Below are 23060 nucleotides of genomic sequence, written 5' to 3' on the forward strand. Positions count from 1 at the left end.
CGGTCCTCACTTCGTCTTCGACTTCAAGATGCTTCTTCTCTTTAAGCAAACCTCCGAAACTCTCTCCCTCTGGCTCCGCTACTTTATCTATTCATGTAGGTCGTTGAACTTCTTAGTCGGCGCTCTTTTCGTAGTGATTCTCATGGACCGCTACGGACCGGACGCTTACTGGGGGTTTTTTAATGAGAAAGGAGGGGAAGGGAGAGGTGAAGAGAGAGGTGAAGAGAGAGGTGAAGAGAGAGGTGAAGAGAGAGGTGAAGAGAGAGGTGAAGAGAGAGGTGAAGAGAGAGGTGAAGAAGAGGTGAAGAGAGAGGTGAAGAGAGAAGTGAAAAGAGAAGTGAAGACGTAAAGAAGGTAAAAGGTGTTAATGTAAGGCGATTGGTGGCAAGGGTTCTAACTAGGGAAGTGGGCAGAGGGTGAGGTTCAATTGCTAAATTCTGCAGATAATAATCGAGAATGCACAAGTAGGAAGGAGGATTGCGGAGGACACTTTGGGAATACCTTACCTGGGGCTATGGGCAACAATGGCTTTTTAAATTAGATTACAACTGGCTTTTGGACAGAATGGGATGGATGAGACCTTGTATTTCTTAAATGACCAGAGGGTCGGCGTGTGACGGCGTTACTAATTCAGCGTGGAGGGAATTGCTTTCTTATACTTAAGCAAAAATCAACGTGCTTTGGTTACTCATCTCATGGATGATGACTGGGGCAAGTGACTGATAGTAATTTGACTAGAGAGCACTCCGTGGAAGGGTTTGTTCGGCAAGTGTCTTGCACATTATCTTTCAAGTCCTTGATGTTTCGACAAGACAATTAGGATGAGACGGACACTCATGCCGTAATGGCGTACACTCGCGTTCCTTTTATCTTCATTACAATATCCCATGCCATTAATGTTCGTTAAACCACGTGTAAAGCATGCTCATTTACCCCTTTCTAACCCATACCATTATTTCCCGGAACCCATTGCAGTAATCATTCTTCTCAGTCTTCTCCCTCGCCCCCTTTTCAGACAGGGATTTACGACCTCCACCAAGAGCAAACTCCAAGCACAAAGATACAAACGAGAATATCCGCCTTGACCGTGCTGAATATCTGTCCATACCTCAGCCCAATTTCCAAATAGCCCTTCCACGGCTGTGGCAAGAACCCAGCCGCCATACCCAACATACCACCACCAAAAGCACCACCGACGGGACTCCTTCCCAAACCCTTCTCCAACATGAAGCGCGTCGTCAGCAGGAGTGCCTCAGCCGTAGCAAACGCGTAGAAGAAGCGTCTCGCCGAATCCGTATCAAAGCCCACAGCCACCTGATCGCCTGCCCCCGTGTGGTGGTGCTTGTTGCCAGTGAGAATGTTCTTGCTGTCCCTGTCGACCTTGCTGCCGCTGAACGAAGTCCACACCGCAATGTAGACACCGAGACCGAGCGCCACGGCCGTGTGCAGCAGTCGCCAGAGAGAGGAATACCGGTCGGGAACGGCCATGGCAGGCGGGACTCCTTGCTGGCCCATGCCGGGCATGCCCATTCCAGGTGGCATCATGCCGCCCATACCGGGCATGCCGGGAAACCCTCCTCCGGGGAAAGGTGGCATACCACCGGCGCCGGCACCGGGAGCTCCTCCACCGCCAAGCATGTTCATCATCATTTGCATCATTGGGTCCTCGGCGCCTGGACCGCCTGACCCTCCTTCTAGTAGGCTGGCAAAGGGGTCGCCACCGGCACCGGGACCAGCAGCGGGATCGCGGCCAAGCATCATCTGGCGCAGGTTCTCTTCGGAAAGACCGTTCGGGTCGAAAGGAGAGGGACCTTGTATAGGCCGAGGCTGCTGCTTAGGGATTCGCGGGGTGGTGGTTGGTTGGTAAAAGTGTTCCGAGGCGGAGATATCGACCTCTTCGGGGTCGGCGTGGACTCGGGGTGCGGAAGTGGAAGTCGGGGCTGGCGATGTTTTGTCATCGCTGGCTGCTGGTGCCGTAGGAGGGGGATCTGAGCAGAAGAGAAGATAAATGTCAGCCTGGTCCATCCATTGCCATCTTGTCATATGGGCGAAGAGGGATAGAGATACATACCTCTTTCAACACCGCCTCCCAATCCTGTGATCCTATTCAGACGGTTTCCGGCATTGGCCCTAATCTTAGCCTCGCGACGCTCCTTGCGAATGCGGGCCTGCTCAAGGGCGCGCGCCTCTGCCGCATCCGCGGGCGAAACTCCCTCTGTCATGGTTTGGTTTTTTTGTCTGTCGTGGTCGTGCTCGACCGTCGCCCTTGTTTCTTTGACTGTTCAGGCGGGTGTACTGAGGTGCAATATTCGTCGTCCCTTCGCTGTTTTGTATGCGTTGCTTGCTCTCAATAGCGCGCGCGCAAAGGAAAATATGTCGGTCTGGAGGATGATGATAGGGAGAAAAGAAATGGACAGATTGAGCTAGAAGCGACAAAGGTGATTGTGACGTCGTGCCCTTCTTCTTCAGTGGACGAACGTGGTCCCTTCCGGGTCACTCTTGCTCGCTGTTGGTCAACTGTTGGGTCAGCTTAAGGGTCTGGGATGCTGGTCCCAAAAGTCCTTATCGGCGCCTTATCGGGAGAGCTACCCCTGCGTGTTGAGTTGACCCCCCTAGAACCCCTTTTTCTCTTGTCATATCGGCGTCTGTCTTGACAGCTTCTTGAATGCAGTGGAGGGTGCTCTAGGCTTTATTTTTTTATTTTTTTTTCGATGTTAAGCTACCGTTTCCTAGCGGTCATATGTAATGTAATGTTTTTATCATGGACCATGTGCCAGTGGGTTCTTTTTTTACTCCTCTATCGACACCCTTCCATCCCATCTATATGAAACCCGTAGTTTGCTAATAAATTTCACCAGGTTATAACATCTCGTCAACTGTACCGTCCAAGTGACCACAATCACAAAACCTTTCCGTTTCCAACTCTGAAATCCACATCATGCTACCAGGTGAGCGGACTCATGCTTGGAGACAGCCGCTCCATAAGACTGTCCAAAGGGCTTTTCTGTCTTCCTTCCCCTCGACCTCCTGAACCTCAACAACTCCAGAATGACGAGGACCATCAGAATGAAACCGAAGAGCATAAAGGGAATGAGGTTGTAGCGCCATCCACGCATGAGTCTCAGCTTCCTTTTAAGTATGTCGTGATCCTCGTCGTGGACAAGTGATAGCTTGTTGACCTGCGCGTACCAGTTCTCTGGTGTCCAGGAGTGCCGCGGGTAGGGATTCGGAGAACTGGTTATCGCCAAGCCCGAGTTGATATTCTGATCCGACTGCATGTTGTGCAGGACATTCGTGTAGATAAGAGCCGTGAGAGTAAGAAGCCAGCTGAGAATTGTGATAAGGGCCCAGAGGTAGTAGAATGGCGATGATTTTCCGTACTGTCACAAGGTTTAGTAGGACGCAAAATGGATAATGATTCCATGGAAATGATGACATACCTTTGCCCTGGACCTATGCTCCAACCACAAAGCTAGGCAACCACCAAACCATACAAGAACGATGGCCGTACCTCCTGCTCCATTTGTCGTATGGCCGTGGTCCGTTAAGAGATGTGCAGGCTCTCCAGGAAGGTTGAACGAATCGAGCCCCCACTTGACATCAAATGGCTGGCCGCCACGTCCATGAAGAAATGCCACCATTGACGAGACAAGGGATAATGAGATGACGGCGTCAATGTAAAGCAAAAACAAAGCCACATAGATGGCTTTCATGAGCATGCTTGAAGCCATCCTGAACGAGTCCCGCTAGGGCTGTGGTGATAGCAGAGCAAGTTGAGAGCGTAAAGAAAGACAAGAAGAGCTGTGGTCTTGATATTGCAAAGTTCAATATGGTTGGAGCTCGTCCACGTTCCCCTCAGATGATGACAACGGCGCAAGCCCATCTTATGTAAGATGCGGACCGACCGGTCGTGCCGGTTCGTCTGTTCTTTCGTTGGGCGGAAAGCGTTCTCTCACCCGCCTCCGCAGACGCGGATTGGGTCCCAGTCCCAAATGTGATGGTTGTCAGCCTGTCCCCCATGTAAGCACACAAAATAGACACTGCCTCCCCACGATGCGCAGCAAGACTGGCTCGACTAGGGTACGTATTCCTCCTCTTTTCCTGAATGGAGGGATATCATTGCATATCGCCGATAGCCAACGCCACGGGAATCCTTCCATATGAGAACTGCATAGTCTGCATGGAACTGCCACACGGGGATCCATGGAAGCGAGGCACTCAGCACGAGGCTCGGCTGGCGTTGTAATGTTGCAACCCTTTTCGTCGCTATACGCAAGAGCTTGCCTTGTCAGAAATGGGACCCTGTGACGGCATGGACCGACGGATACTATCCGGCTTGGGGAGTTGATTGAGACCGGTTGCAACCATGAGACTGAAAAGAGCCTGTCACTGCTCTGGGATATAGATTGACCGGCTCTCACGGCATATGGAGTTGAAAGCAAACTGCAGCATAGACATCCAGGAAAAAGACCACACTTCTCAACCCTGTGATGATAGTAGCATTGGCCCTGAAACAAGAGAGTCAAAATAGGAAACCTACCTTTCGGCCTTCGTCATCCAGCGTATAAACAGAATTATGCAGAACCTAAAAAGATGCTGAAACACAGTTCGTGAATAAGCAAGCTGACCGGTAACTCGACGAGTCTTCTCCTTTTTCGGAACTTGAGGTAACGAGAGAAAAAGATAATGCAGCACTTGCAACACCTAAAGAGGAATGAGATAACTTCATCAAGGGTAGAACAAAATATGGTCCCCAATGGACGATTAAAACGTTGTGCAACCTGCCATCGCGATGCCAACAATAGTTGTTGGTGGTGTTGTTGAAAAGAGGAGAGAGAGAGCATTTACCTGCCAAGCCACGAGGCTGAATTCCCCAACTTGACCCCGGAAGTCCAAGTCCCATCCATGCCTCAACTCCTAACCCTCCCGTCCTTTTTTACCCACCCCGACAAGTCGGTATTTGCTGCTACAAGAATATTAACCAAAGGTTTGTGCATAGACCAAATACGGTGGGGCAGTCGACGTATTGTCGGCCCACATCCCTATCGATAAACGAGTTATCGTAATCGTCCCCAGGGCAGCTTAGCTCCCGTCCCGCTGGTTTACGGGACGAACTTCCAGAAGCTTGTGTCAACACCTTCCCCCCCAAGTCATCGTTCGTCTGAAAATAATCTTTTCACACGACACCAACACATATCACACACAAACACACACACACACACACAATGATTTCAAGGATAACACAACGTATGGCCCTCAAGAGGGCCCTGGCGAGGCCTTCCCCTTGCGCCAAGTCCTCCCGTGCACCCCAGAAGACCCAGAGGAGATCTCTCACATCGGCACCCAGGCCTGGTGATGGTCCGTTGATGGAGAGGCGAGCTGATCGTGAACTTCCGGGTATGTTTTCTCGTCTCGTTTCCTTGTCTTGGGTCGTCTATGTCCCCAATTGACTTGTGACTAACTCCCCTTCTCAACCACAAACAGACGTCCAAACCTCCCGCTTCCGCTGGTCCCGCACCTTCCCCATCTTCTTCGGCATCGTAGCTGCTACCTCGATCGCCATCTTCAACTACCAGAAACTCTCTTCCCCCGTGGTATCCTCAACCCTCTATGCGCTGCGCACCAACCAGCGCGCGCGCGAGTACCTGGGCGACGAGATCTACTTCAAGGCGCAGATCCCCTGGATTTCCGGCGAGATGAACCAGCTGCACGGCCGCATCGACATCAAGTTCAACGTCAAGGGCACCAAGCGCACGGGCGTCATGCGCTTCGCCTCCTTCCGCCCTACGCCCAGGGGCATGTTCGAGACGACCGAGTGGAGTTTGGAGACGGAGGATGGCAAGGTCATTGACCTGCTGGAGGAGGGCGACCCATTCAGGGCTATCAATGGCCGTGGGCCGGAGCCGGATTTGGATGATGATGCGGAGGATGCAAAGATTAGAGGGTTTAGGCAGATGCCCAAGTAATTGTGTACGGGGGGCGTGGAAAGGAAGAAATCTTTTGGAAAGGGAAAGGGCGATATATCTGCAAATGAGGGAATGGAACGGTTCTCTGAGCAACATGAGCCGATGGACTGGGTCGTGGTCCGTCTCTGATTGAATACCCAAGGGCTGTCTAGGAGGGATATGTAAGATATATATAAGCAGGGAACAAACGACCTATCACGGGCAAGGGTTGAATATGTTCAAGATGTTATACATTGTTGTTCGGTAACTGTACATTTTAACACCCCACGATGCGTGTGTATCATACAAGAGAGAACTTGAAAAAAGAGAAACCGAAAGGGCTATACCATACATTCCCTTCCCATAAACCTAGTACAGACACATCCCACTACTGAGACAACCCTTCTCAAGCCGAAGCCTCAACCGCGACCTTGCCATCCGCCTTCTCAGTCAACCCATTCTTGATGAGCGAATCTATCAGGCCCTGTCTCCTCGCCTCCTTGAGCTCCATGTGCAACTTCCTCGCCGCCTGCAACTTCTCCTCCGCATCGGGGAACCGCTCGTTGATGAGCTGCTTGGTAGCCTCGACAAACTCCTCGGGAGGGGGTGCCTTCTTGACGGCATCCTGGACCTTGACAACCGCACCCTTGTGGCCCGCGACCGCGCCCTTGACCACCACGATGCCGAGCTCGTTGTCGACCATCAGCACGGGCAGGTTCTGGACCGTGTGCTGCTGGGCGCCCATGCGACCGGGCATCTTCTTGCCGGGCAACACACGCGAACCGGAGCCCTGCGAACCACCGACGGAACCGATGGTGCGGTGGTTCTTGGAGTTACCGTGCGACGCCTCCTGACCGGAGAAGCCGTGCTTCTTCATACCACCGGCGAATCCCATACCGCGCGTGATGCCCCTGACGTCCACCCGCTGGCCGACGTGGAACCAGTCCGGAAACAGCTGAACACCGACGGGCAGCAGACCGTCCTGGTTGCGCACCTTGAACTCGGCAAGCGTCTGCTTGGGCGGGATGCCCTTGGCCTCGTAGTAGCCGAGCTGCGGGGCGCCGACGTTCTCAGCGCGACGCTCGCCCAGGCCGACCTGGACGGCCCAGTAGCCGTTCTTGGCGCGCGTCTTGTTGGCGACGATCTGGACCCGGTCGAGCTGCAGGACGGTGCAGGGGATGCGGGCGCCGGTTTTGCCCATGAAGACGGTCATGCCCTTCTTGACGGCGAGCACGCCGGTGCGGAGGGGTGTGGTCTTCTCGCGGCGCTTGAGAGCGGCAGCCGGGCCGGAGGTGGGCGCCGGAAGACCTTGGGTGACCTGGTTGAATCGTGTGGGCCTGCTGCGCTTCGGGAGCGTGCTCCAGCCGTACTTGACGCCGCGCTTTGTGATCTGAGGAAGGAGGGAGGGAAAGAAGGTCGATGGCGAGGAGGCGGTTGTGGGTGTGGTCCGGCCGGCGAGGAGGAGAGGGTTGGCGGTGGTGGTGTGGGTGGCTGACCTCTCGACGAGGGAGAGCTGCCTCCAGCAGCGCGCGGGCAGCCGGGGCGCCATCGTGTGTGTATAAGTCTTGGGTTTTGGTGGTGGTGTTGTGGTGTATTTGGTGGGGTTGGTCCCGTCGCAGTCAACTGGACTTGACTGTGTTTGTCGTCGTTGTTGTCGGTGCCCCGGAGCGTCGAAGTGGGGGGGGGGGGGGGGGGGGAATCGAAAAGGACCGGCTGTCTTCGAGACGCGAACCGGAGGGGGCGGAGTTGAAAGGTCGGGATTCGGCGCGCGGCCGTTGAGGTGGTTTTGGGGCGGGTGCGGGAGTGTGGTGGTGGCCGGCTCGAAGCACGGAGCAGCAGAAATTTGATAGCCAGAAATTCAGTAACGGGATGCCCCCCCCCCGATAACGTCGATCGGTTCGGCATCCGGGGATTCACAATTGACAAGGGAGGGGTGGCCACTCACAGGCGGCCACTTCGGCGGTGTTGTGCAACATTTCAACAGAGGGGGGTTAGGGTTGTGTGCTTGTTTTGACTCCCTTCCCCTTCGCTGGAGCGCGGGCGCATTTTAACGCATTGGATCCCCAAACTCAACCGCTAACAAAACATCTTCACTCGACCACCCACCAACCCCGAAAAGAGATTGCGTTTCTTTTTTGCATTTTGGTTTCTCTTCTTGCACGAAAGTGCTCTTTCATTATCACCTCTTTTTTTTTCAAGATACCCCATTTCTCATCTTTCATTTCTTACTCACCAACATCAGCAACCATGGTCTTCTATTTCACCTCGACCGTTGTTGATCCCCCGGCTTTCGTTTATGTGGGGAAAGACAAGTTTGAGAGTATGTGAAAAACGATCATCATCCACCAAATGTTGCATCTTGTTGCGGAACCCGCATATGCTGTTATATGTCGATGGATACTGCATATCATACTCAAATGTGTATGTCCTATCATCATGAATCTAACATGTTATAACTATAGACGAGGAGTTGATTAAGCACGGCTGGGAGGAAGATGTCTGGTACGTATCGCCCCAGCCAAGTCTCAGTTCACGTTCTTTTTTTTTACTAACTATTACTCATAGGGTATGAAAGCCACGCCTTTACCATCATATCATGATAGTTTCTCATTACTTGGCCTTAGTTCCACGTCGACAAACTCTCCAGTGCCCATATCTACCTTCGTCTCCCACAGGGTTGGACATGGGATAACATTCCTGAGGAGCTCCTGACTGACCTTGGTCAGTTGACCAAGGCCAACTCCATCGAGGGTGAGCATTCTGCGTTGCTATCAGGTCGTGGCGAGCTCCTTTTGAAGACTAATAATATTACTCTCGTAAAGGTAACAAGAAGGACAACATCTCAATCATCTACACGCCATGGTCCAACCTCAAGAAGGACGGAAGCATGGCCGTCGGCCAGGTCAGCTTCAAGGACCAGAAGAAGGTGAAGCGCATTTTGATTGCGCAGCGTGAAAACCCCATCGTCAACCGTCTGAACAAGACCAAGGTCGAGAAGCACCCAGACCTGCGAGAGGAGAAGGAGAACCACCTGAAGGAGCTGCGCAAGAAGGACCAGGCGGCGGTGCTGGCGCGCAAGAAGGAGGAGGATCGCCTGAAGAAGGAGCGGGCCGAGAAGAAGTGGCAGAAGGATCATGCTTACGACGAGCTCTTTGCTGAGGAGAACATGATGATGTCGAGCAACCAGGATCGGGATGAGACCTGGGAGGATGATTTTATGTAAATTTCGTGGAAATCAAAAGAACAAAAACCTGGGATTTGCAAGTTACTACTTATGGTCTGGATTCCCTTTTCACAAATGTTTAGAAACCATCGTCAACCCCTTTCTCAACTCTGACCCAAAGCAAAGCAGCAGATCTTGACAAAAAAAAGCCTGGCCCATCCGATCACCAACACCTTCATCCACCTCTAAAACCTTGGATCGACCCATCCCTCACTGTCCCTGATTAGTACGTCCAACCCCCCTAACATCCGTTCCCTTCACAGCGTGATCCGTCGGCCTAGCCGCTGCCTCATAAACGATATTCTTTGGCGCCTGTCCCCTTGTCATCCACTCCCCCTTGAACCCGACATAACTAATCCTCGTCTCGTCTTCTTCTCCCTGGGAAAAATTATCCGGGAAGAACAGGCACAACCGTTGGACGGCGTTGAACCGCGCTCGCTTGACGGGCAATTCCTGGATCTCCGAGGTCTGGGAAAGCTCGAACTCTTGGGTTGCGGCGGAGTCTTCGGCTTGGGAGAAATCGTGGATGTCGGCGTTGGCGAGCAGGCGGAGGGTTCGCGGGGCCGAAGGGGAGGGGGAGGTGCGCAGGAGGATGGAGTGGAGTTTTATTTGGGCTGTGAAACTGTTTTGTTTGTAAATTTGTCAGTATCCGTGTTGTATAAAAAATTCATTGATTTATGTGTGAATTTCCAGTGAAAGGAAGGCGTGGTTGAACGAGGCAATGGGTGGGTGAGTGTCTGAATTGAATGAGTGATGAATGGATGATACTGGTGAGATGCAACATACGGAACGTTAATAATCAGCTGTTCATCAGCATCGCTCACCACCTCGGGCTCCGTCTCCAATCTCTCCGCCCACGTCTTCTTGAGGATGGCCTTGCCGGAGCCGTGCACCTGCTCGTTCAGCGTGGTGATCTCGTCAAAGTTGATTTGCTGGTACAGCGAGAACTGCACGGCGGGCGTGATGTCGTCAGAGTGGTCGTGCTCTGCCCCGCCCACATGGTGGTGGTGGTGGTCGTCGTGTTCGTCGTGGCAGTGGTGCGACATTGTGTTTGATGGCTTGGCTGTAGTATATCGCAGATGGGAATCAGGTTCCGGATGCCCTGAGTTGCCAAGTTTTTCAGAAATTGGAATTGATGACCGAGTGGTTTGTTTGAAGTTTGGTGAAAGTGAGGGGCCAAGACCGACTGTCTCGCGGGCCTGCGTAATTGACCTTCGGTTCTTGCAGCGGGTGAATTCAAACAACAACTCCGTTTCAACGACAGCGATTGACACAGCGCTTTTGTATTTGGAAGATCGATAGTAAGATCAGTTGCCTTGATATAAAAACGTATACGAGGATCGGGTTTTGCCTAGTTCGATTGTTTTCCACACGTTCTCATCTAAACTCGAATCGCAAACGAACTACAACATGTAGGCAAAGCTCACGTAGGGGCGGGCATTCAAGTATCATCAACAGCAAACACAGAAACAATCATGAGGTTGCCAACAGTCATATTACCAACTATCTGAATCCCATACGCTTCTTCACTTTTTGCTTCTTCTTCACATGGGAGGGCCTACCTCCATGTGGTCCTGCAACAATCTGTGACATCGGCTGCGATGCGAAAAACTGTGACGACTCCGGCTGACTGTTTTGCGTGAAAGCAAAACCTCTCAGCTGGCTCGACTGAATGGCAAACGGCAAAGGTTGACTTTCCGCCTTTACGGCTTCAACGCCGCGAATCCTCGCCAGCAACTTCTCTCTCTTCTTGCGCTTTGCCTCGAGCTTGCGCCTTCTCCTGAGATCAGCATCATCCTCCTCATCGTCCCGACCTGGCTTCCATGTGACGACATTGGGGTCTTCGCCGAGCTCCCAGTGAGACGTGACCCGGGTTCTACCGCCAATTCTTCTGGAAACGGGATTCATGGCTGCGTACTGGCGTAGTCTCACGCCCACTGCATCTTCACCTCCCGGCTGTTCTTGACTCTGGGTCGGATCATAGCCTTGAGACTGTGATTGCGACTGAGAGGGGGGTATGAACTGGGAGTGCACTTGTGACGAGAACAAAGGAGGAGAGCTGCCAAAAGGCATAGAGCTGGCAAATGGCTGGCTCTGACTCGATGTGCCATCCCAAGGCTCCGCTGCAGCCCATTCTTCAGGTACTGCCGCTACTCCGGCCTCAGAGAGGAGAGTCTCGGCAGCGAGCAGTTGCAACTTGGGAATGGGAGCCCCTTGAGACGGTTTTCCACGCTTTGAGGGGAGATGGGAGAACATCTTCATCAACCGCTCAAAGGCCCGGTCTAGATCATCACTCAAGACGTGACGGCCATTGGTGGGAACCAGTCTCCCAGGAACATCTTCGAGCAACAAGTGTTGATGGGATGACCAGTGTGAAGCGAGTCGAACGACGTCCTGCACACCTCTTGTTTGTTTCACTAGATCGAGTCTTTTGACGCAAATGCGTTAGCAATATGTCCAGACGGAAAAAAAATGAAGAATGACAAGTGGGTAGTGTGAGTCCTGGATCAGAAATAGAACAATGTATAGGTGTATTTTTGTAATCATTGTTGATCATAAACAGCCTCTCTTTCGAGAAAATCATCATAATGGACGGGTGTTGTGCAACGGGTGAATGGTGACAACTTACAGAGATTGTCTAGGCATATAGCCATTGTTTGTCTCACGACTGATGACCTCGGCGATGCGAGTAATGTCATCTTCATTCTGCGATGGGCGTGCCTCGTTCGATGTTAAGGGCACCACTAGCCTGTCGGCCAATGCCCGCCCGCATACCACAAGACTGAGGGTATCTGGTTCCCTTTTCAGAGTTCCAGATGAACCTCGGCCAAGTTCCGGACTTCGGGAACCGCCGGCCAAGGAACGGTCGTCAAACTCATCTGGTAAGGCAAATGCATCGCGCAGTTGCTCCCGAAGCCTGACCTTCTCCGATGCAAAGCCAGAACGGCCTACGCATTCATCTGGAGGTCGCACCCGCACACCAGGCTCGTCAGACCACATGCAGAGCGAGCAGCCCAGATCCAGATCGTGTCCTAGCGTAACCAGCTGGAAGAACCTGGTTTGCCTCTTCGCAAGAGCACGAGCGAGAGGTGCTGTGAGCTTTGCTTGGCCAACTCGTCGCTCGACCGGAAGCATAGCGACACTGATGGACTTGGATGAAGCTTTGAGGCGAACTGACTCTCGATGGTAGCGAAGAGGCTTGCCTGAGCTGGGGCTGATGAACCAAAAGACGGTGATTTCGCCATTTCGACTGGAACGGATCGACACGAAACAGGCCAGAGCACCATCTATGAACGTTCCTGGAGACACCTCGAGCCTCAGTGCCGGATCTTGGACGTCCCTTCGGTGAGGTGAAAAGACAAGTGGCTCAAGCCGCAGTCTAGGGCCATGTTCTTTGACAGAGAACCATGAGATGGTTGTGTTCGTGAGAAGGAAGGCCTGTGACGGATCCAAGTGCGAAGGGGCGAGATCCAAGAGACGTTCGCCCCTCTTTGCTGACAGCAGATGAGGCTGCTCCTCGGACTTGCGAGTTTCCATGTCGAAAAGGCAAAGAGTAGTGCTGTTTCCGAGGAGAAGCAAGCTAGCCCGAGACAGACGTTGCCTCGACTTGTCGCGCGAGGAACTCTTTGACCGACTTCCTGGACGACCTTCATCATTGGATCTGTCCCTTCTCAGAGACAACCACATGATTCTATGTGGTTCCTGATCATCTGCTGTCCTGTCAGGGAACTTTGGGATGAACCCTAGGTTGATGTTGCCGCACATTCTCAGTACCGGCTTCATCACCTTGGGCCGTGCACCTCGACGGCCAACAATATCCCATACGCTCCAATATCCGGCTTGATCAATGATGGCAAGCTGAGGTACCTGCTCATCAGAAAGATTGAAGGAGACGTCCGAGTGAGAACCCCCTCCGCATCGATCGGATGTGATGGTGAACAAGGGGTTGGCAACAAGTTGCGTCAGGGGCGAGGAAGTTGATGGGATGGAGGATGAGCTTTGCACCGGCAGCTTTCTGAGTTCAGGTTCGCAGACCGTGGTTGAAGTAGGTTTCTGAACAATGAGCCAGCGAACCTGGTCGTACTTCTTGCTGTCATTGACGAACTTGATCAATGAAATCGGAACGCTATCCTGGCACCAGTCTCCTTCGAGATGGTGGTTCGGGACGTGAAGACGAATCTTAACATCTTCATCTGTCCAGCTCCACTCTTCACGGGCGAGACTGATCAAGCGAAGAACGTGCCCCGACTCTCCACTAGCAGTAGCGAGAACCGTGTGACCCTTGACTCTATCAGGGTCTCTGACATCGGTGATCTCTCCAGTAGCCAGAAGGGAGGCGGTGGGTGGCGGCGGGGGATGAGTGGTCGAGTACGTGTTGCTGATCTCATCGATGAGCAGCGTCTCGGTATCGACATCTCCGAGAAAAGCCTCTGGGAGAGTTTTAAGGAGCCAGTTGTTCTGAGACTTGGCAAGTTGGGATGGACCCAAGCTGGCGAGGTCAGGAAGGGCTGTCTTGGTGGGCGCGGACCACTGATTGAAAGGCGTCACTTGTTGGAATTGAGGAACTAACGATTCAGTTGGTTAGTCCCGGAATCCCAACGTGAGGAGCAGGTGAGGATCAGCTTACTCTCATCTCTGGCACGATCTTTGCGAAGTTGACCAGTGCCTTTGTTGATTTGAGCGGGAATGTAGGTCAACCGCCCGACGATACCACCAGCATGAGCGCGAGGGCGACTCATAGCATGGGTGCGGCCGACGGGGCGGGTATGACCATGTCGATCAGCCATTCGGAGCTCTCGGAGTGAGGGTAGCTCGCGATGACGGAGTGCTCGGCGGGATCATTTCTCCCCCGATACCGAATGATCGGTGTTTGCGACTTGGTCTGGCAAACAAAAAAGAATGTATTAGAGGTAGGAGCTCAAGTGCGCCGGCGCATTGAGTCCTGACCGTGGTGGTTGGTGGGGTATGTTGGAAGCAAAGAAATGCTGTGGAAGGGAAGAAAACAAGAGGAAAATGAGGAACGCGACCAGCTTCTCGTTTTTATCTTTTTGCAAGAGAAAATGCATGGGTCCACCGTGAACTTTTTGGTGGGGCCGATTCATTATTGAACGTTCTGCAAGAAGGTACGTACCTTGGAAGCTGCAACAGCCAATCAGAAAGAAGCCCGGCACAGAATCCAAATCCCCAGGAGACCATGCCTGAAATGGAAGGGACGTAAACATGTCAAGAACTTGTCAAAGGTCCCCCACCTTCAAGAGCAACCATCACCAACCACGTTGTCCCGAGTCGCGTCGCAACGCTTTCGATCGCACCGCATACTGTCGGAAAAACGCAACATACTACATTTAGCAATAACTTTAACGATAAGCATCAAAATGTCACGAAAAAGCGCCATGTCATCTACGTTCGAATCATCGATGTCGACTAGCCGACAGCCCCTCGGCCCATCGCTGGCCGATACCCTACCCAGCATCAACTTTGGCTTCGATGAGCTGCGCGATCGCATGGCCAAGTTCACAGCAAAGTTCGACGCTTTCATCGAGCAAGGGCGCAAGCGCGTGCTGGAGGAGAGGAACCAGTTTAGGATGAACGTGGCAGAGCTTCAGGGTACGTGTCATCCAACATGTTGGAAGTACTACTAGGGCGCATCATGATACTAACATTCGGCTCCCTGTAACAGAGGACCAGCGCATGAAGAAGAAGGACATTGAAATCCTCCAGCTCAAAACGAACACCTACCAACAGACCATGGCTAAGGAGGCCGCCGAAACACGCGAGATGCAACAAGCCATCGCTTCGCTCACGGAACAGCGCGATAAACAAGCCGCGATGCGCGACGCTTTGAAAGAGCAAATTGCTGCTACACAAAGGGAGATTGATGCGCGTCTAGCAGCGCAAAGGGCGCACGCTGCGCAACTGGAGGCGCAGGCAAGGTACAACGTGCCAGAACTGGATTTCTGGGTAACGAACCTGTGCATGCGGATCGAGGGTGCCGGAGCAGAGGACAGGCTCAAGTTTGTGTACACGCACATTGATGAGAGGAACTGGGAGCGGGAGGCATGGTTCGAGCTGAGTATGAGTGGGAGGGACTACGATGTGAGGCATTGTAGGCCAAAGCTAGAGAGGGAGAAGGTGGAAAAAGTGCTGGACCGGGTAAATGAGACTAGAGAGCTCGTGGTACTACTCAAGGGCATGAGAGAGTTGTTTGTTGAGTCTATGAAGTCTTGATCTGAGTTCAGCTGGCCCGGATAGAGCTTGGATAGTTGCAGTTAGATACCCCGCGTATTGGATGTTCTGGGTAGTAGAGATGCCCGTGAGCTTGGACTGAATTGATGGTCCTTGAAGACTGTTACCATCACTATTTTCATTGTCATACGAGTACCGCCTGCTGAGGTTATAGGCACTGTCAAGTAGAGGTACCTCCTTGATTTTTGTGGTCTTCCAGGCGTTGTTGCCCGTTGGCGGTCAAATGACACTGGGCCAGATGAGCGTGACTTCTTAGTCCAAAGCAGGAGCGGGAACGCAAGTGCGCTCAGTGGTTGAGGAAGGAAGGTGCCTCTGTAGAATGCCGCTGTAGCAGCTCGTTCCTTCCTTGCTTTAGGCGTTGCAGGGGAAATTGATAGTACAAAAGCCCGCTAACCTCTTCCTCTCTGTCCCCCATTCCTCACCTCAACACAAACCAACACTTTACCTCACTTTCATCCCTTCTGATCCATTTCTATTTTACCCGCGCTTCAACTTCAAACCATCACATCGATCAGTGCTCAACTCACCAAACGTAGCACCGCGCGGTTACAACATAAGAATCACTTTTATTATCCGAGAACAGGACATACCATCTTTACACCATGGAGAAGAGCGAAAAGCAGGCCGCCGCTCAGCAAGCGGTAGACATCCTCCATGAGATTTCCACCATCCTAGTAAGCCAGCCTTGGTGACCTTCCTTGCGACTCGACTGCTAACCATCAATCAGAACTGTCAGTTGGACCGCAGAACACTCTCCATCTGCATTTCCATGATCGAAAATGGCGTAAAGCCCGAGGCATTAGCTGTAAGATTGTCGACACAACCTCACTTAGCCCGTCAGTTAGGCAACTAACACACCATCACAGGAGGTGATCCAGAAGCTTCGCGTGGAATCCCGTGTTATACAAGCAGACATTGAGGCAGCCGCGGCCACCCCGAACGCAGCCCGCCGAAAATAGATGATTGGCGGGGAAAAGGTTTTAGTACTCGGTTTTCTGGAGCGTAATCAATCGATCGAGGAAGACGGCCAAGATCAGGCGGATATCGACTCAGCCTCCGACGGCAAGAACAAGCGCTATCTAGCCGTGCCGAACGAGGCCATCTCACGGTATCATTTGGCCCTCACTGTTTCAACCCTTCGCTGGTTGATTTTCACGTTCAAGGCGTGGAAGACCGAATCTCCACCGTTGTGCCTTTCCGACAGCAACTTAGACCCGATCGTGGTCGGCTTGATTCGCCAACTACACGTGCTATTTAGAAAAGAAGATTTTAGCTCCGAACTGATGCGTGGTCGAAGGGCGTCAAGCTCAAGAACACCTGATGAAAACGGGAGAGATGAAGATTTGCCATTGGGAGCGGGAAGGGCCAGAAGGGCCAAAAGCTCACCGATCCTCACAGAGAACTTCGATTATCACCAGGAGATGCTGCGACTTGTGAGAGAGCAGCCCTTGATCTCGACGTCGCTGCAACCCAGCCCGGCTCCAAATTGGAATTATCACGATCACCCAGAGGGAGAAGGCTGGCACCAGATGGAAGAAGAGAAACCAGATCCGATGGAGCTCTGGAAAACGGAGGAGAATACCAAGACCGAATCGGAGCAAGGATGGGCACAGGCCAAAACGGATGTTATGGAAGTCTGCAAAACAGGCGAAGAAGAAGAAGGGGGAAACAAAAACGAATCGCGGGATCAAGGAGAACAGGCGCCATCGGTGAAGACAGAGGTCATTGAAGTACAACCTTCCAGCAGCAGTAATAACTCCGACGAGGAAATGGGAGAGGCCAGTGAAACGGAAGTTGAGGACACGGAAATGCCCTTCAACATGAGCAGGAGCAGCAGTTTTGTGGGTGACCCACCACTCGTACAGGATTGAGAATCAGAGTAAGAAAAAACAGAGGCGTCTGTAACGGAAAGACGGCCGACAGCCGAGGACTATGGCAGTCATCCTCCCCATCCTCGACCCATACGGCCCATGACGACACCACAAGGTCACCTCCCTCTGTTGGACAATACTGGTCGTCGCTTTCGTCATGTTCAGAAGGGGTTGGTTATCGTGTCAACAGCGTTGATTTCTATGTAGGCTTATAATTCATAACGGACAGCGAAGACAAATGTGTTAGATACAAACTGATAGCTTCTTTCAATATCACGAATCGATTATTTTCAGCATGCCCTTCTGACCTGTGACTGTTTACTTTGACCCTTAAGTACGTACACGGGACTGTGGAAAATGCACATCTGTATCAGCGTCTGTACCTCTTGTCTTTCATGTTACGGGTAGTTTCATGTAAAGATAGTGGAATTGAAACTCAAACCCCATACCCATAATACCTTCCCACAATATTGCTAGACTGAGTTCCAACCGTTCCGGCTGTCCAAGAATGAAATTTCATATATGCCACTGGAACGAATAATCCTGTATATGCAAGTATTTTTTTTCCCTTTATCCTGAATTCAGCCAGCCGAACTCCTGCCTCATGCTTACGCCCATTGTGATATTGATACTGATCATGTTGTTGTTGTTGATGATGATGATGATGATGATGATGATGATGATGATGATGATGATGATGATGATGATGATGATGATGATGATGATGATGCCTTAGCCCACCCCGGTCATGTTCCAACCAAAGCAAGCTCAAAAGCAAAGTAGAGAGTTGCAGTATGTTATACAGACATCCCGAATGAAGGAGAAAGAAAAAAAAGCTAGTTATGTAAGAGACCACATAAACATGCTGTGTAAGGCATATCATGATAAGAGATATTCACTTTATCCCCGCTTTTCCCTTTCCTTTCCTTTCCTTTCCTTTCCTTTCCTTTCCTTTCCTTTCCTTTGCCCCCTTTCGGTTCGTCAAGTCGTCGATCGCATCACCTATGACCGATGAGATCGAGCTCAAACCCTCCAACCCCTTCTTCTTCTTCTTCGTCTTCAAGATCGTCGTTCTCATCATCATCATCATCATCCTCTTCACTCTCCTCTTCCTCATCCTCATCGTCCTCCTCTTCTACTAGATCCCTAATAGAGGTGTGTCCATCCCTGGGAACAGGGACCAGCCCCCTCGGCGACCTACCTAAGAAACCGAGTACGTCTTCGAAGGTCACCATGTCTTCTCCCCATCGACTTTCCTGATCGTCGTCGGTATAGTCATCCGAGTTGTAATCCGCGCCTGCGGTTGTTGTTGTTGTTGTTGTTGTCCCATCTGCCGCAATACCAGCTTCGTTTACTGACCTGCCTCTTGTTCGTGTCATTGTCCTCGTCCTTGTCGTCGTCCCGGTTGCAGCGCGGCCCGGGATCGTGGTGGTAGTGGCTGCTGCGCCAGAAGGAGCAGATGCTGAGTAACCGCCGAACCCAACGAAGGCGGCAGCAGAAGCGAGCACCGCGGCGGCTGTGGCAGCCGGGGAGGAAGGAGCGAAAGAGGAGGGACGCGGAAAGTAGTTGGACGGTGAAGGGGTTGTAGGGAGGTTGGTGGAAGTGGATGTTTGAGGTTGGTCGGCGGAGGAGGAGGGGGATTGTCGGTTCCGGTTAGCGAAGAGGCCTGCTAGGGCTGAACGTCGCGGAGGTGAGATGGGGTCCGAGTGGAAAATGCTCCGGGATTGTTCTCTGGTTATATCGGCGCATTGCGTAACTGAAGGTCGTCTACCGCCGGCTGTTGCTGCGTTCTGAAGAACATGCTCGTCAAGTGCAACTGGCAGGACACTCACTCCTTGCCCTGTTCCGTTGACACCACTCGACCCAATGGTAGCCCTGGGCCCCCCTTCATCCTCATCGTCATTAACGCCAGGCATATGGAGCAGCTTATGCTCGACTGTGTTGTACGAATGACAGACCGAACACTTCAGTCCCAGCCAATGGTACCTTGTCTGGCTTTTGGCACTGCAGTCGTTGCACGAGATAACAGCCCGGGCGTCCTGGTACTCCTCGGGCATGGGCTGGGTGGCAATGAGAATATCGAGCCTACGAAACTCAATCTCCATGTTGACGCAAGTCTTGTTGCAGACTGGACACTTGTACGATGTCTGCTTATACGCGTTGAAACAGTGTTGGTGAATGGTATGGCCACATTTCATGATTGCAACCGGTCGCGGGGAGCTGAACAGGTATTCGCCGCAGATGGGACAATCGCAGTCGGTGGACCGTTCGACACATCGGTGCTCAGTACGCGTAGAGACGCATGCTGAGCATTTCTATTCACCAAGAACGGTCAGTCATGTTGGGCCAAAGGGGTCATTTCTTCACACTAGCTCAAAGCGACTCACCTTGCAATGGAAGAAGTCTTTGCCCAGGCCATGTCCGACTCGGCAGAGCCCGCAATCGTTACAGTGATAGATAGGTTTGTTCCGATCGTCGTTCCATAGTTTGCAAATATTACAATAGTATGAGGCCGCCGACTGGTTACAGCCAACACAGGTATGCGAGGCCTTTTGGGCGCGACCGCACAACATGCACAGCATGTGGCGTGTCTCCCGTCGCGGCAGAGTGTGATCTTCCGCCTCGTCGTGACAGAGTCGGCACGTATACCACCGATCACAGGCGGCACATTGCAGCTTCACATTGCGCCGGTAATGTTTGCAACCAAGCCTGAGAACGGGCTGGCCGCTCTCATCCAAATCCTCTGTTTCTTCCTCGGGCCGTATCCCCTGCGCCATCGCGTATAAAAGACTGACATCGAGTTCTCGCGGTCCACAATCGTCACGTCTTGGGGCGACTTTGGGAACATAGGTCGGCTTGAGATCTTCCTCGGTAACGTGGATGTTCAGGGCAGCCTCGTCGCCAATTCCGCCTTCGCCTCCAAGAGGGTTCCAGAACTTGAAGGCCGTCTGCAATGCTCCAAACGAATCACAATCCCGGTTCGATGATTGCTCGCGGCCGTAGCTATGCGCGCTGCGGGCGCTCTTGACGCTGTGCACACTGCGCACGCTCCGACCGCTGGGCGATTCTGGGCGCATGCCCATAGTGCCGTCATGCGCATGTGGAGACTGGTGATAATACTCCTCCGTCATAACCTGGTGTATAAGCTGCGCTTTGAGAGCCTGCGAGATGTCGGCCTGGTTCTGAATCGCCTGTATCCTCTTCCTCAGCGCGCTCTTGCCGTCGTCTTCTGGTAACTCCCCAGCCTGGGATCGAGCATCGGAGTCCACACGGGAGGGGATATAAGGAAGCCCGAGGAGGCCCTGTTGTACTGCCTGCGCAGACCATTCTGGCGCTGGGGCAGAGATCGGTGAAGTCAACGACGGTCGCGCCGGCGGTGTTGAGTCGTACGCCGCTGCGGATGTTGGCGGAACTGGGGCTTGTCCATGATGTCCTACTTCTGATGCGGCAGATGCGACATCGGCGCCTTCCCCCGACCTCGGATATGAATTTGGTGCGGCATTGGTTGGTGTAGTTATTGTTGCGACAGCCACCGGGGAGGCTACAGTTCTACCCAAAATATTTCCATCCAGACTCCTCCTATAGTTGTCCTCTTCGTCCTCGAACACAGAATTGGGAATCGCCGCCCCGTCGGATCTCGTTCTCTGGTGTTGTGAAGTGGTAAATGGCGTGGGTATATCGGGCTCTTCAGTGGCGAACCCTGAAGAGAACCGTCGAACTTGTCTTTGTGCTCCTCGAAGCAAGTCGGAGACCAAGGTGGCCATAGCAAATCATGCGGTCGTCGCAAACCTCGTTTCTTTCCTAGGGTCGGCGTCGCCGGACGTAAACGTAGAGCGGTAGCGGGAAAGGAGTGGAATCGTCGGATGATGCGATGTCGAGAGACGGAGCGCGGTGGCGAATACGGAAAGGGCAGAAAAGAAAGAAAGCAAATAAGAAGGCAAACACCAGCAAGGTATGTATGCTGAAGAGCAAGAAGCGAGTAAGCAGGTATATACGAGAACTGAATTATGCTAACAAGCACGGAAAGTTAATCAATAATAGTAAAGGGGTCGTGTATCCATGGGTATAATGATGTGTAGAAGTTCATGTTTGGGGAAAGATGTTGGACGAGGAGGAAGCGGGAGTGAAAGACGAAATGTCGGTCGAGCTGGCACACAATGTTAGTTTGGCAGATGGCTCGATGGCTGCAGAGAGTGGTCAGTCGTGTTAAAACTCGTGACGTTCCTGCTTGTCTCTGGCCTCTCCAGTCTCCACGAATAAACTTTTCGGATTTCGGGCAGATCATGTCGTCAATTCGCCCGCTTCTGTCTTGAAAGAGGCAAGAAGGACCGTCCGGTGGAGAATTGAGACGATGGCTCTTGACAAGTTTCCCAGCATCTCGCCATCGTTGTTGCCATGCCAGGGGTATACACTATTCCCCGCCTATGATCGCGGTGCAAACGGCTTGTGATACGGCAACGGCTTCCCCTGTCTGGCTGTTAACGCCTGCTGTTTTGCGCTTTCACGTGTCCGCCTGTACGCCAATGAAACCCCCTGGTGATATGGCCGTCTCACCCCTCTGCAACACTTTTATTGAGACAGCAGCAACAGTTCACCGACCTCACCTGCGCGTACCAAAAAGTACGTACGAAAAAGACGAACATCGACTTGTTGCGTTTTCCCCCGAGCCCCCTAATCTGAGAACCTTGGCCATCAAGGATTTAGAAAAGGCTCAATCAACCTCAGGACGCTGTCGGTGTGCTCGACTGACCGGTTGCACAGGTTGTTATAGAAACTCGGGATGTCCGGGATCTGGACAGCGAGGCAAGGACCAATATGTCCGGTGTCTGATACCTCATCCGTCCGGTTCATTGGAAGGCTGGCCGTTGAGGTCTGGGACCTGGCTGGCAAGCTGGTGGGGTGGTTAGCGGACCTGACCGGACCCGAACGGACCACAACGGCCCGGACCTCCCGGAGTGGACGACCATGACCGGAGACGGTCACTGCCGGCAGTTGTCGGCCTTCGTACCGTAGCCAAGCAATCTTGGTGTTGTGTGCTTTTTGTTGGTGAGCCCAGTTGCTTGTCTCGTTGATACTTGTACACAGGCAAGGATCGTAGTTTCGGCCTGTCTCTCTCAGAAGGTGCACTCATTACGTGTCGGATACATGCCCTGTGGGAAGACAACTCCTTGCGGGCACCATCAATCTACCTATCCTCATCCGGTATCGGGATCGTGACCTCGTATAAAGAAAAAGGAAGGAAAGTCATGAGGACGTTCTTGTTGGTTCCTCTCACTCAAGAAGAAAGCAACGAAGTGCAGCCCAAACCCGGGCCAGCACCCCTGCACGACAACAGAATCGGTTTAACAGGGGGCTTCAAGCGAGCTGCAGTTGCCGATGCGGGGCAACCTGTGGGGTTTTAAGCCGTTGCTGTCGGCGTCCATTGTCAACCTGGAACGGGCTTGATGTCGTTGCACAATCAAGCAGATACAAGCAGACAAGCAACCAAACTGAGGACGGGAACCTCCAGTTCGGCACATGTTGTTAGTGCAGTGTGCTGTGGTAACCGATGGTGACAGGGGCGGGGGAACCAGATTTGGCTGGTGATCAACTGATTCACAGGGACCCTTGCCCTCGTATTGAGGGTCCCATCCAGCGTGGCGCCTTAACAAGCATCTTCAACTCCAAGGTCACCATGGGTGCAGTGTTCGAAAAAGGAAACTCCCGTCCTGGGCAGGCTTGTTGTTGATGGTGAACTGGAAGAAATGGAAATGGAAATGGAACGGAGAATCGATC

At 52.5% G+C, this 23060-nt stretch overlaps 10 protein-coding genes across 10 annotated transcripts; 4 read left to right on the plus strand and 6 right to left on the minus strand.

Moving 5' to 3' along the window:
• Positions 1 to 692: 692 nt before the first annotated feature.
• SMAC4_06737 (uncharacterized protein) lies at positions 693 to 2493 on the minus strand. The gene is made up of 2 exons (XM_066090506.1): positions 2072 to 2493; positions 693 to 1988 (listed from the first exon to the last, which is right to left on the minus strand). The coding sequence occupies exons 1-2, from the start codon at positions 2220 to 2222 to the stop codon at positions 1024 to 1026; spliced, it is 1116 nt and encodes a 371-aa protein (XP_065947280.1). The 5' UTR covers positions 2223 to 2493; the 3' UTR covers positions 693 to 1023.
• Positions 2494 to 2665: 172 nt separating this feature from the next.
• SMAC4_06738 (uncharacterized protein) lies at positions 2666 to 3963 on the minus strand. Its single transcript, XM_003344913.2, has 2 exons — positions 3441 to 3963; positions 2666 to 3380 (listed from the first exon to the last, which is right to left on the minus strand). Exons 1-2 carry the CDS (start codon positions 3729 to 3731, stop codon positions 2937 to 2939), a joined length of 735 nt encoding a protein of 244 aa, XP_003344961.1. The 5' UTR covers positions 3732 to 3963; the 3' UTR covers positions 2666 to 2936.
• Positions 3964 to 5001: 1038 nt separating this feature from the next.
• On the plus strand, positions 5002 to 6221 carry SMAC4_06739 (uncharacterized protein). The gene is made up of 2 exons (XM_003344914.2): positions 5002 to 5397; positions 5485 to 6221. Exons 1-2 carry the CDS (start codon positions 5226 to 5228, stop codon positions 5964 to 5966), a joined length of 654 nt encoding a protein of 217 aa, XP_003344962.1. The 5' UTR covers positions 5002 to 5225; the 3' UTR covers positions 5967 to 6221.
• Positions 6222 to 6351: 130 nt separating this feature from the next.
• SMAC4_06740 (uncharacterized protein) lies at positions 6352 to 7494 on the minus strand (the record flags this gene model as incomplete). The annotated part of the gene is made up of 1 exon (XM_066090507.1): positions 6352 to 7494. The coding sequence occupies one exon, from the start codon at positions 7492 to 7494 to the stop codon at positions 6352 to 6354; it is 1143 nt and encodes a 380-aa protein (XP_065947281.1).
• Positions 7495 to 8022: 528 nt separating this feature from the next.
• On the plus strand, positions 8023 to 9204 carry SMAC4_06741 (uncharacterized protein). Its single transcript, XM_066090508.1, has 4 exons — positions 8023 to 8265; positions 8408 to 8447; positions 8570 to 8696; positions 8768 to 9204. Exons 1-3 carry the CDS (start codon positions 8193 to 8195, stop codon positions 8655 to 8657), a joined length of 201 nt encoding a protein of 66 aa, XP_065947282.1. The 5' UTR covers positions 8023 to 8192; the 3' UTR covers positions 8658 to 8696; positions 8768 to 9204.
• Positions 9205 to 9378: 174 nt separating this feature from the next.
• On the minus strand, positions 9379 to 10214 carry SMAC4_06742 (uncharacterized protein; the record flags this gene model as incomplete). The annotated part of the gene is made up of 2 exons (XM_003344917.1): positions 9379 to 9790; positions 9955 to 10214. 2 exons carry the CDS (start codon positions 10212 to 10214, stop codon positions 9379 to 9381), a joined length of 672 nt encoding a protein of 223 aa, XP_003344965.1.
• Positions 10215 to 10600: 386 nt separating this feature from the next.
• SMAC4_06743 (uncharacterized protein) lies at positions 10601 to 14173 on the minus strand. The gene is made up of 3 exons (XM_024655213.2): positions 13796 to 14173; positions 11798 to 13733; positions 10601 to 11596 (listed from the first exon to the last, which is right to left on the minus strand). The coding sequence occupies exons 1-3, from the start codon at positions 13953 to 13955 to the stop codon at positions 10672 to 10674; spliced, it is 3021 nt and encodes a 1006-aa protein (XP_024511126.1). The 5' UTR covers positions 13956 to 14173; the 3' UTR covers positions 10601 to 10671.
• Positions 14174 to 14402: 229 nt separating this feature from the next.
• SMAC4_06744 (uncharacterized protein) lies at positions 14403 to 15522 on the plus strand. The gene is made up of 2 exons (XM_003344919.2): positions 14403 to 14775; positions 14849 to 15522. Exons 1-2 carry the CDS (start codon positions 14544 to 14546, stop codon positions 15394 to 15396), a joined length of 780 nt encoding a protein of 259 aa, XP_003344967.1. The 5' UTR covers positions 14403 to 14543; the 3' UTR covers positions 15397 to 15522.
• Positions 15523 to 15851: 329 nt separating this feature from the next.
• On the plus strand, positions 15852 to 17581 carry SMAC4_13853 (uncharacterized protein). Its single transcript, XM_066091657.1, has 3 exons — positions 15852 to 16088; positions 16142 to 16219; positions 16281 to 17581. The coding sequence occupies exon 3, from the start codon at positions 16374 to 16376 to the stop codon at positions 17283 to 17285; it is 912 nt and encodes a 303-aa protein (XP_065947283.1). The 5' UTR covers positions 15852 to 16088; positions 16142 to 16219; positions 16281 to 16373; the 3' UTR covers positions 17286 to 17581.
• Positions 17582 to 18207: 626 nt separating this feature from the next.
• Positions 18208 to 22013, minus strand: SMAC4_06745 (uncharacterized protein). The gene is made up of 2 exons (XM_003344920.2): positions 19673 to 22013; positions 18208 to 19600 (listed from the first exon to the last, which is right to left on the minus strand). The coding sequence occupies exons 1-2, from the start codon at positions 21047 to 21049 to the stop codon at positions 18284 to 18286; spliced, it is 2694 nt and encodes an 897-aa protein (XP_003344968.1). The 5' UTR covers positions 21050 to 22013; the 3' UTR covers positions 18208 to 18283.
• Positions 22014 to 23060: the final 1047 nt, after the last annotated feature.

Source organism: Sordaria macrospora, chromosome 5 (genome assembly GCF_033870435.1).
Source record: "Sordaria macrospora chromosome 5, complete sequence".
In the NCBI taxonomy this organism is placed as follows: Eukaryota; Fungi; Ascomycota; class Sordariomycetes; order Sordariales; family Sordariaceae; genus Sordaria; species Sordaria macrospora.

What these genes read in the sequence shown, in the direction of transcription:
- SMAC4_13853 (XM_066091657.1), top strand. Translation starts at nt 16,374, where the DNA reads ATGATTGGCGGGGAAAAGGTTTTAGTACTCGGTTTTCTGGAGCGTAAT.
- SMAC4_06745 (XM_003344920.2), bottom strand. Translation starts at nt 21,049, where the DNA reads ATGGCCACCTTGGTCTCCGACTTGCTTCGAGGAGCACAAAGACAAGTT. An exon ending in AAGACTTCTTCCATTGCAAG is followed by an intron (nt 19,601 to 19,672) that starts GTGAGTCGCTTT and finishes CTTGGTGAATAG; the next exon opens with AAATGCTCAGCATGCGTCTC.
- SMAC4_06738 (XM_003344913.2), bottom strand. Translation starts at nt 3,731, where the DNA reads ATGGCTTCAAGCATGCTCATGAAAGCCATCTATGTGGCTTTGTTTTTG. An exon ending in AGCATAGGTCCAGGGCAAAG is followed by an intron (nt 3,381 to 3,440) that starts GTATGTCATCAT and finishes ACCTTGTGACAG; the next exon opens with TACGGAAAATCATCGCCATT.
- SMAC4_06743 (XM_024655213.2), bottom strand. Translation starts at nt 13,955, where the DNA reads ATGGCTGATCGACATGGTCATACCCGCCCCGTCGGCCGCACCCATGCT. An exon ending in AGATCGTGCCAGAGATGAGA is followed by an intron (nt 13,734 to 13,795) that starts GTAAGCTGATCC and finishes CTGAATCGTTAG; the next exon opens with TTCCTCAATTCCAACAAGTG. An exon ending in TATATGCCTAGACAATCTCT is followed by an intron (nt 11,597 to 11,797) that starts GTAAGTTGTCAC and finishes TTGCGTCAAAAG; the next exon opens with ACTCGATCTAGTGAAACAAA.
- SMAC4_06741 (XM_066090508.1), top strand. Translation starts at nt 8,193, where the DNA reads ATGGTCTTCTATTTCACCTCGACCGTTGTTGATCCCCCGGCTTTCGTT. An exon ending in GGGGAAAGACAAGTTTGAGA is followed by an intron (nt 8,266 to 8,407) that starts GTATGTGAAAAA and finishes TTATAACTATAG; the next exon opens with ACGAGGAGTTGATTAAGCAC. An exon ending in GGCTGGGAGGAAGATGTCTG is followed by an intron (nt 8,448 to 8,569) that starts GTACGTATCGCC and finishes ACTTGGCCTTAG; the next exon opens with TTCCACGTCGACAAACTCTC.
- SMAC4_06744 (XM_003344919.2), top strand. Translation starts at nt 14,544, where the DNA reads ATGTCACGAAAAAGCGCCATGTCATCTACGTTCGAATCATCGATGTCG. An exon ending in GAACGTGGCAGAGCTTCAGG is followed by an intron (nt 14,776 to 14,848) that starts GTACGTGTCATC and finishes TCCCTGTAACAG; the next exon opens with AGGACCAGCGCATGAAGAAG.
- SMAC4_06739 (XM_003344914.2), top strand. Translation starts at nt 5,226, where the DNA reads ATGATTTCAAGGATAACACAACGTATGGCCCTCAAGAGGGCCCTGGCG. An exon ending in AGCTGATCGTGAACTTCCGG is followed by an intron (nt 5,398 to 5,484) that starts GTATGTTTTCTC and finishes AACCACAAACAG; the next exon opens with ACGTCCAAACCTCCCGCTTC.
- SMAC4_06737 (XM_066090506.1), bottom strand. Translation starts at nt 2,222, where the DNA reads ATGACAGAGGGAGTTTCGCCCGCGGATGCGGCAGAGGCGCGCGCCCTT. An exon ending in GGGAGGCGGTGTTGAAAGAG is followed by an intron (nt 1,989 to 2,071) that starts GTATGTATCTCT and finishes TCTTCTGCTCAG; the next exon opens with ATCCCCCTCCTACGGCACCA.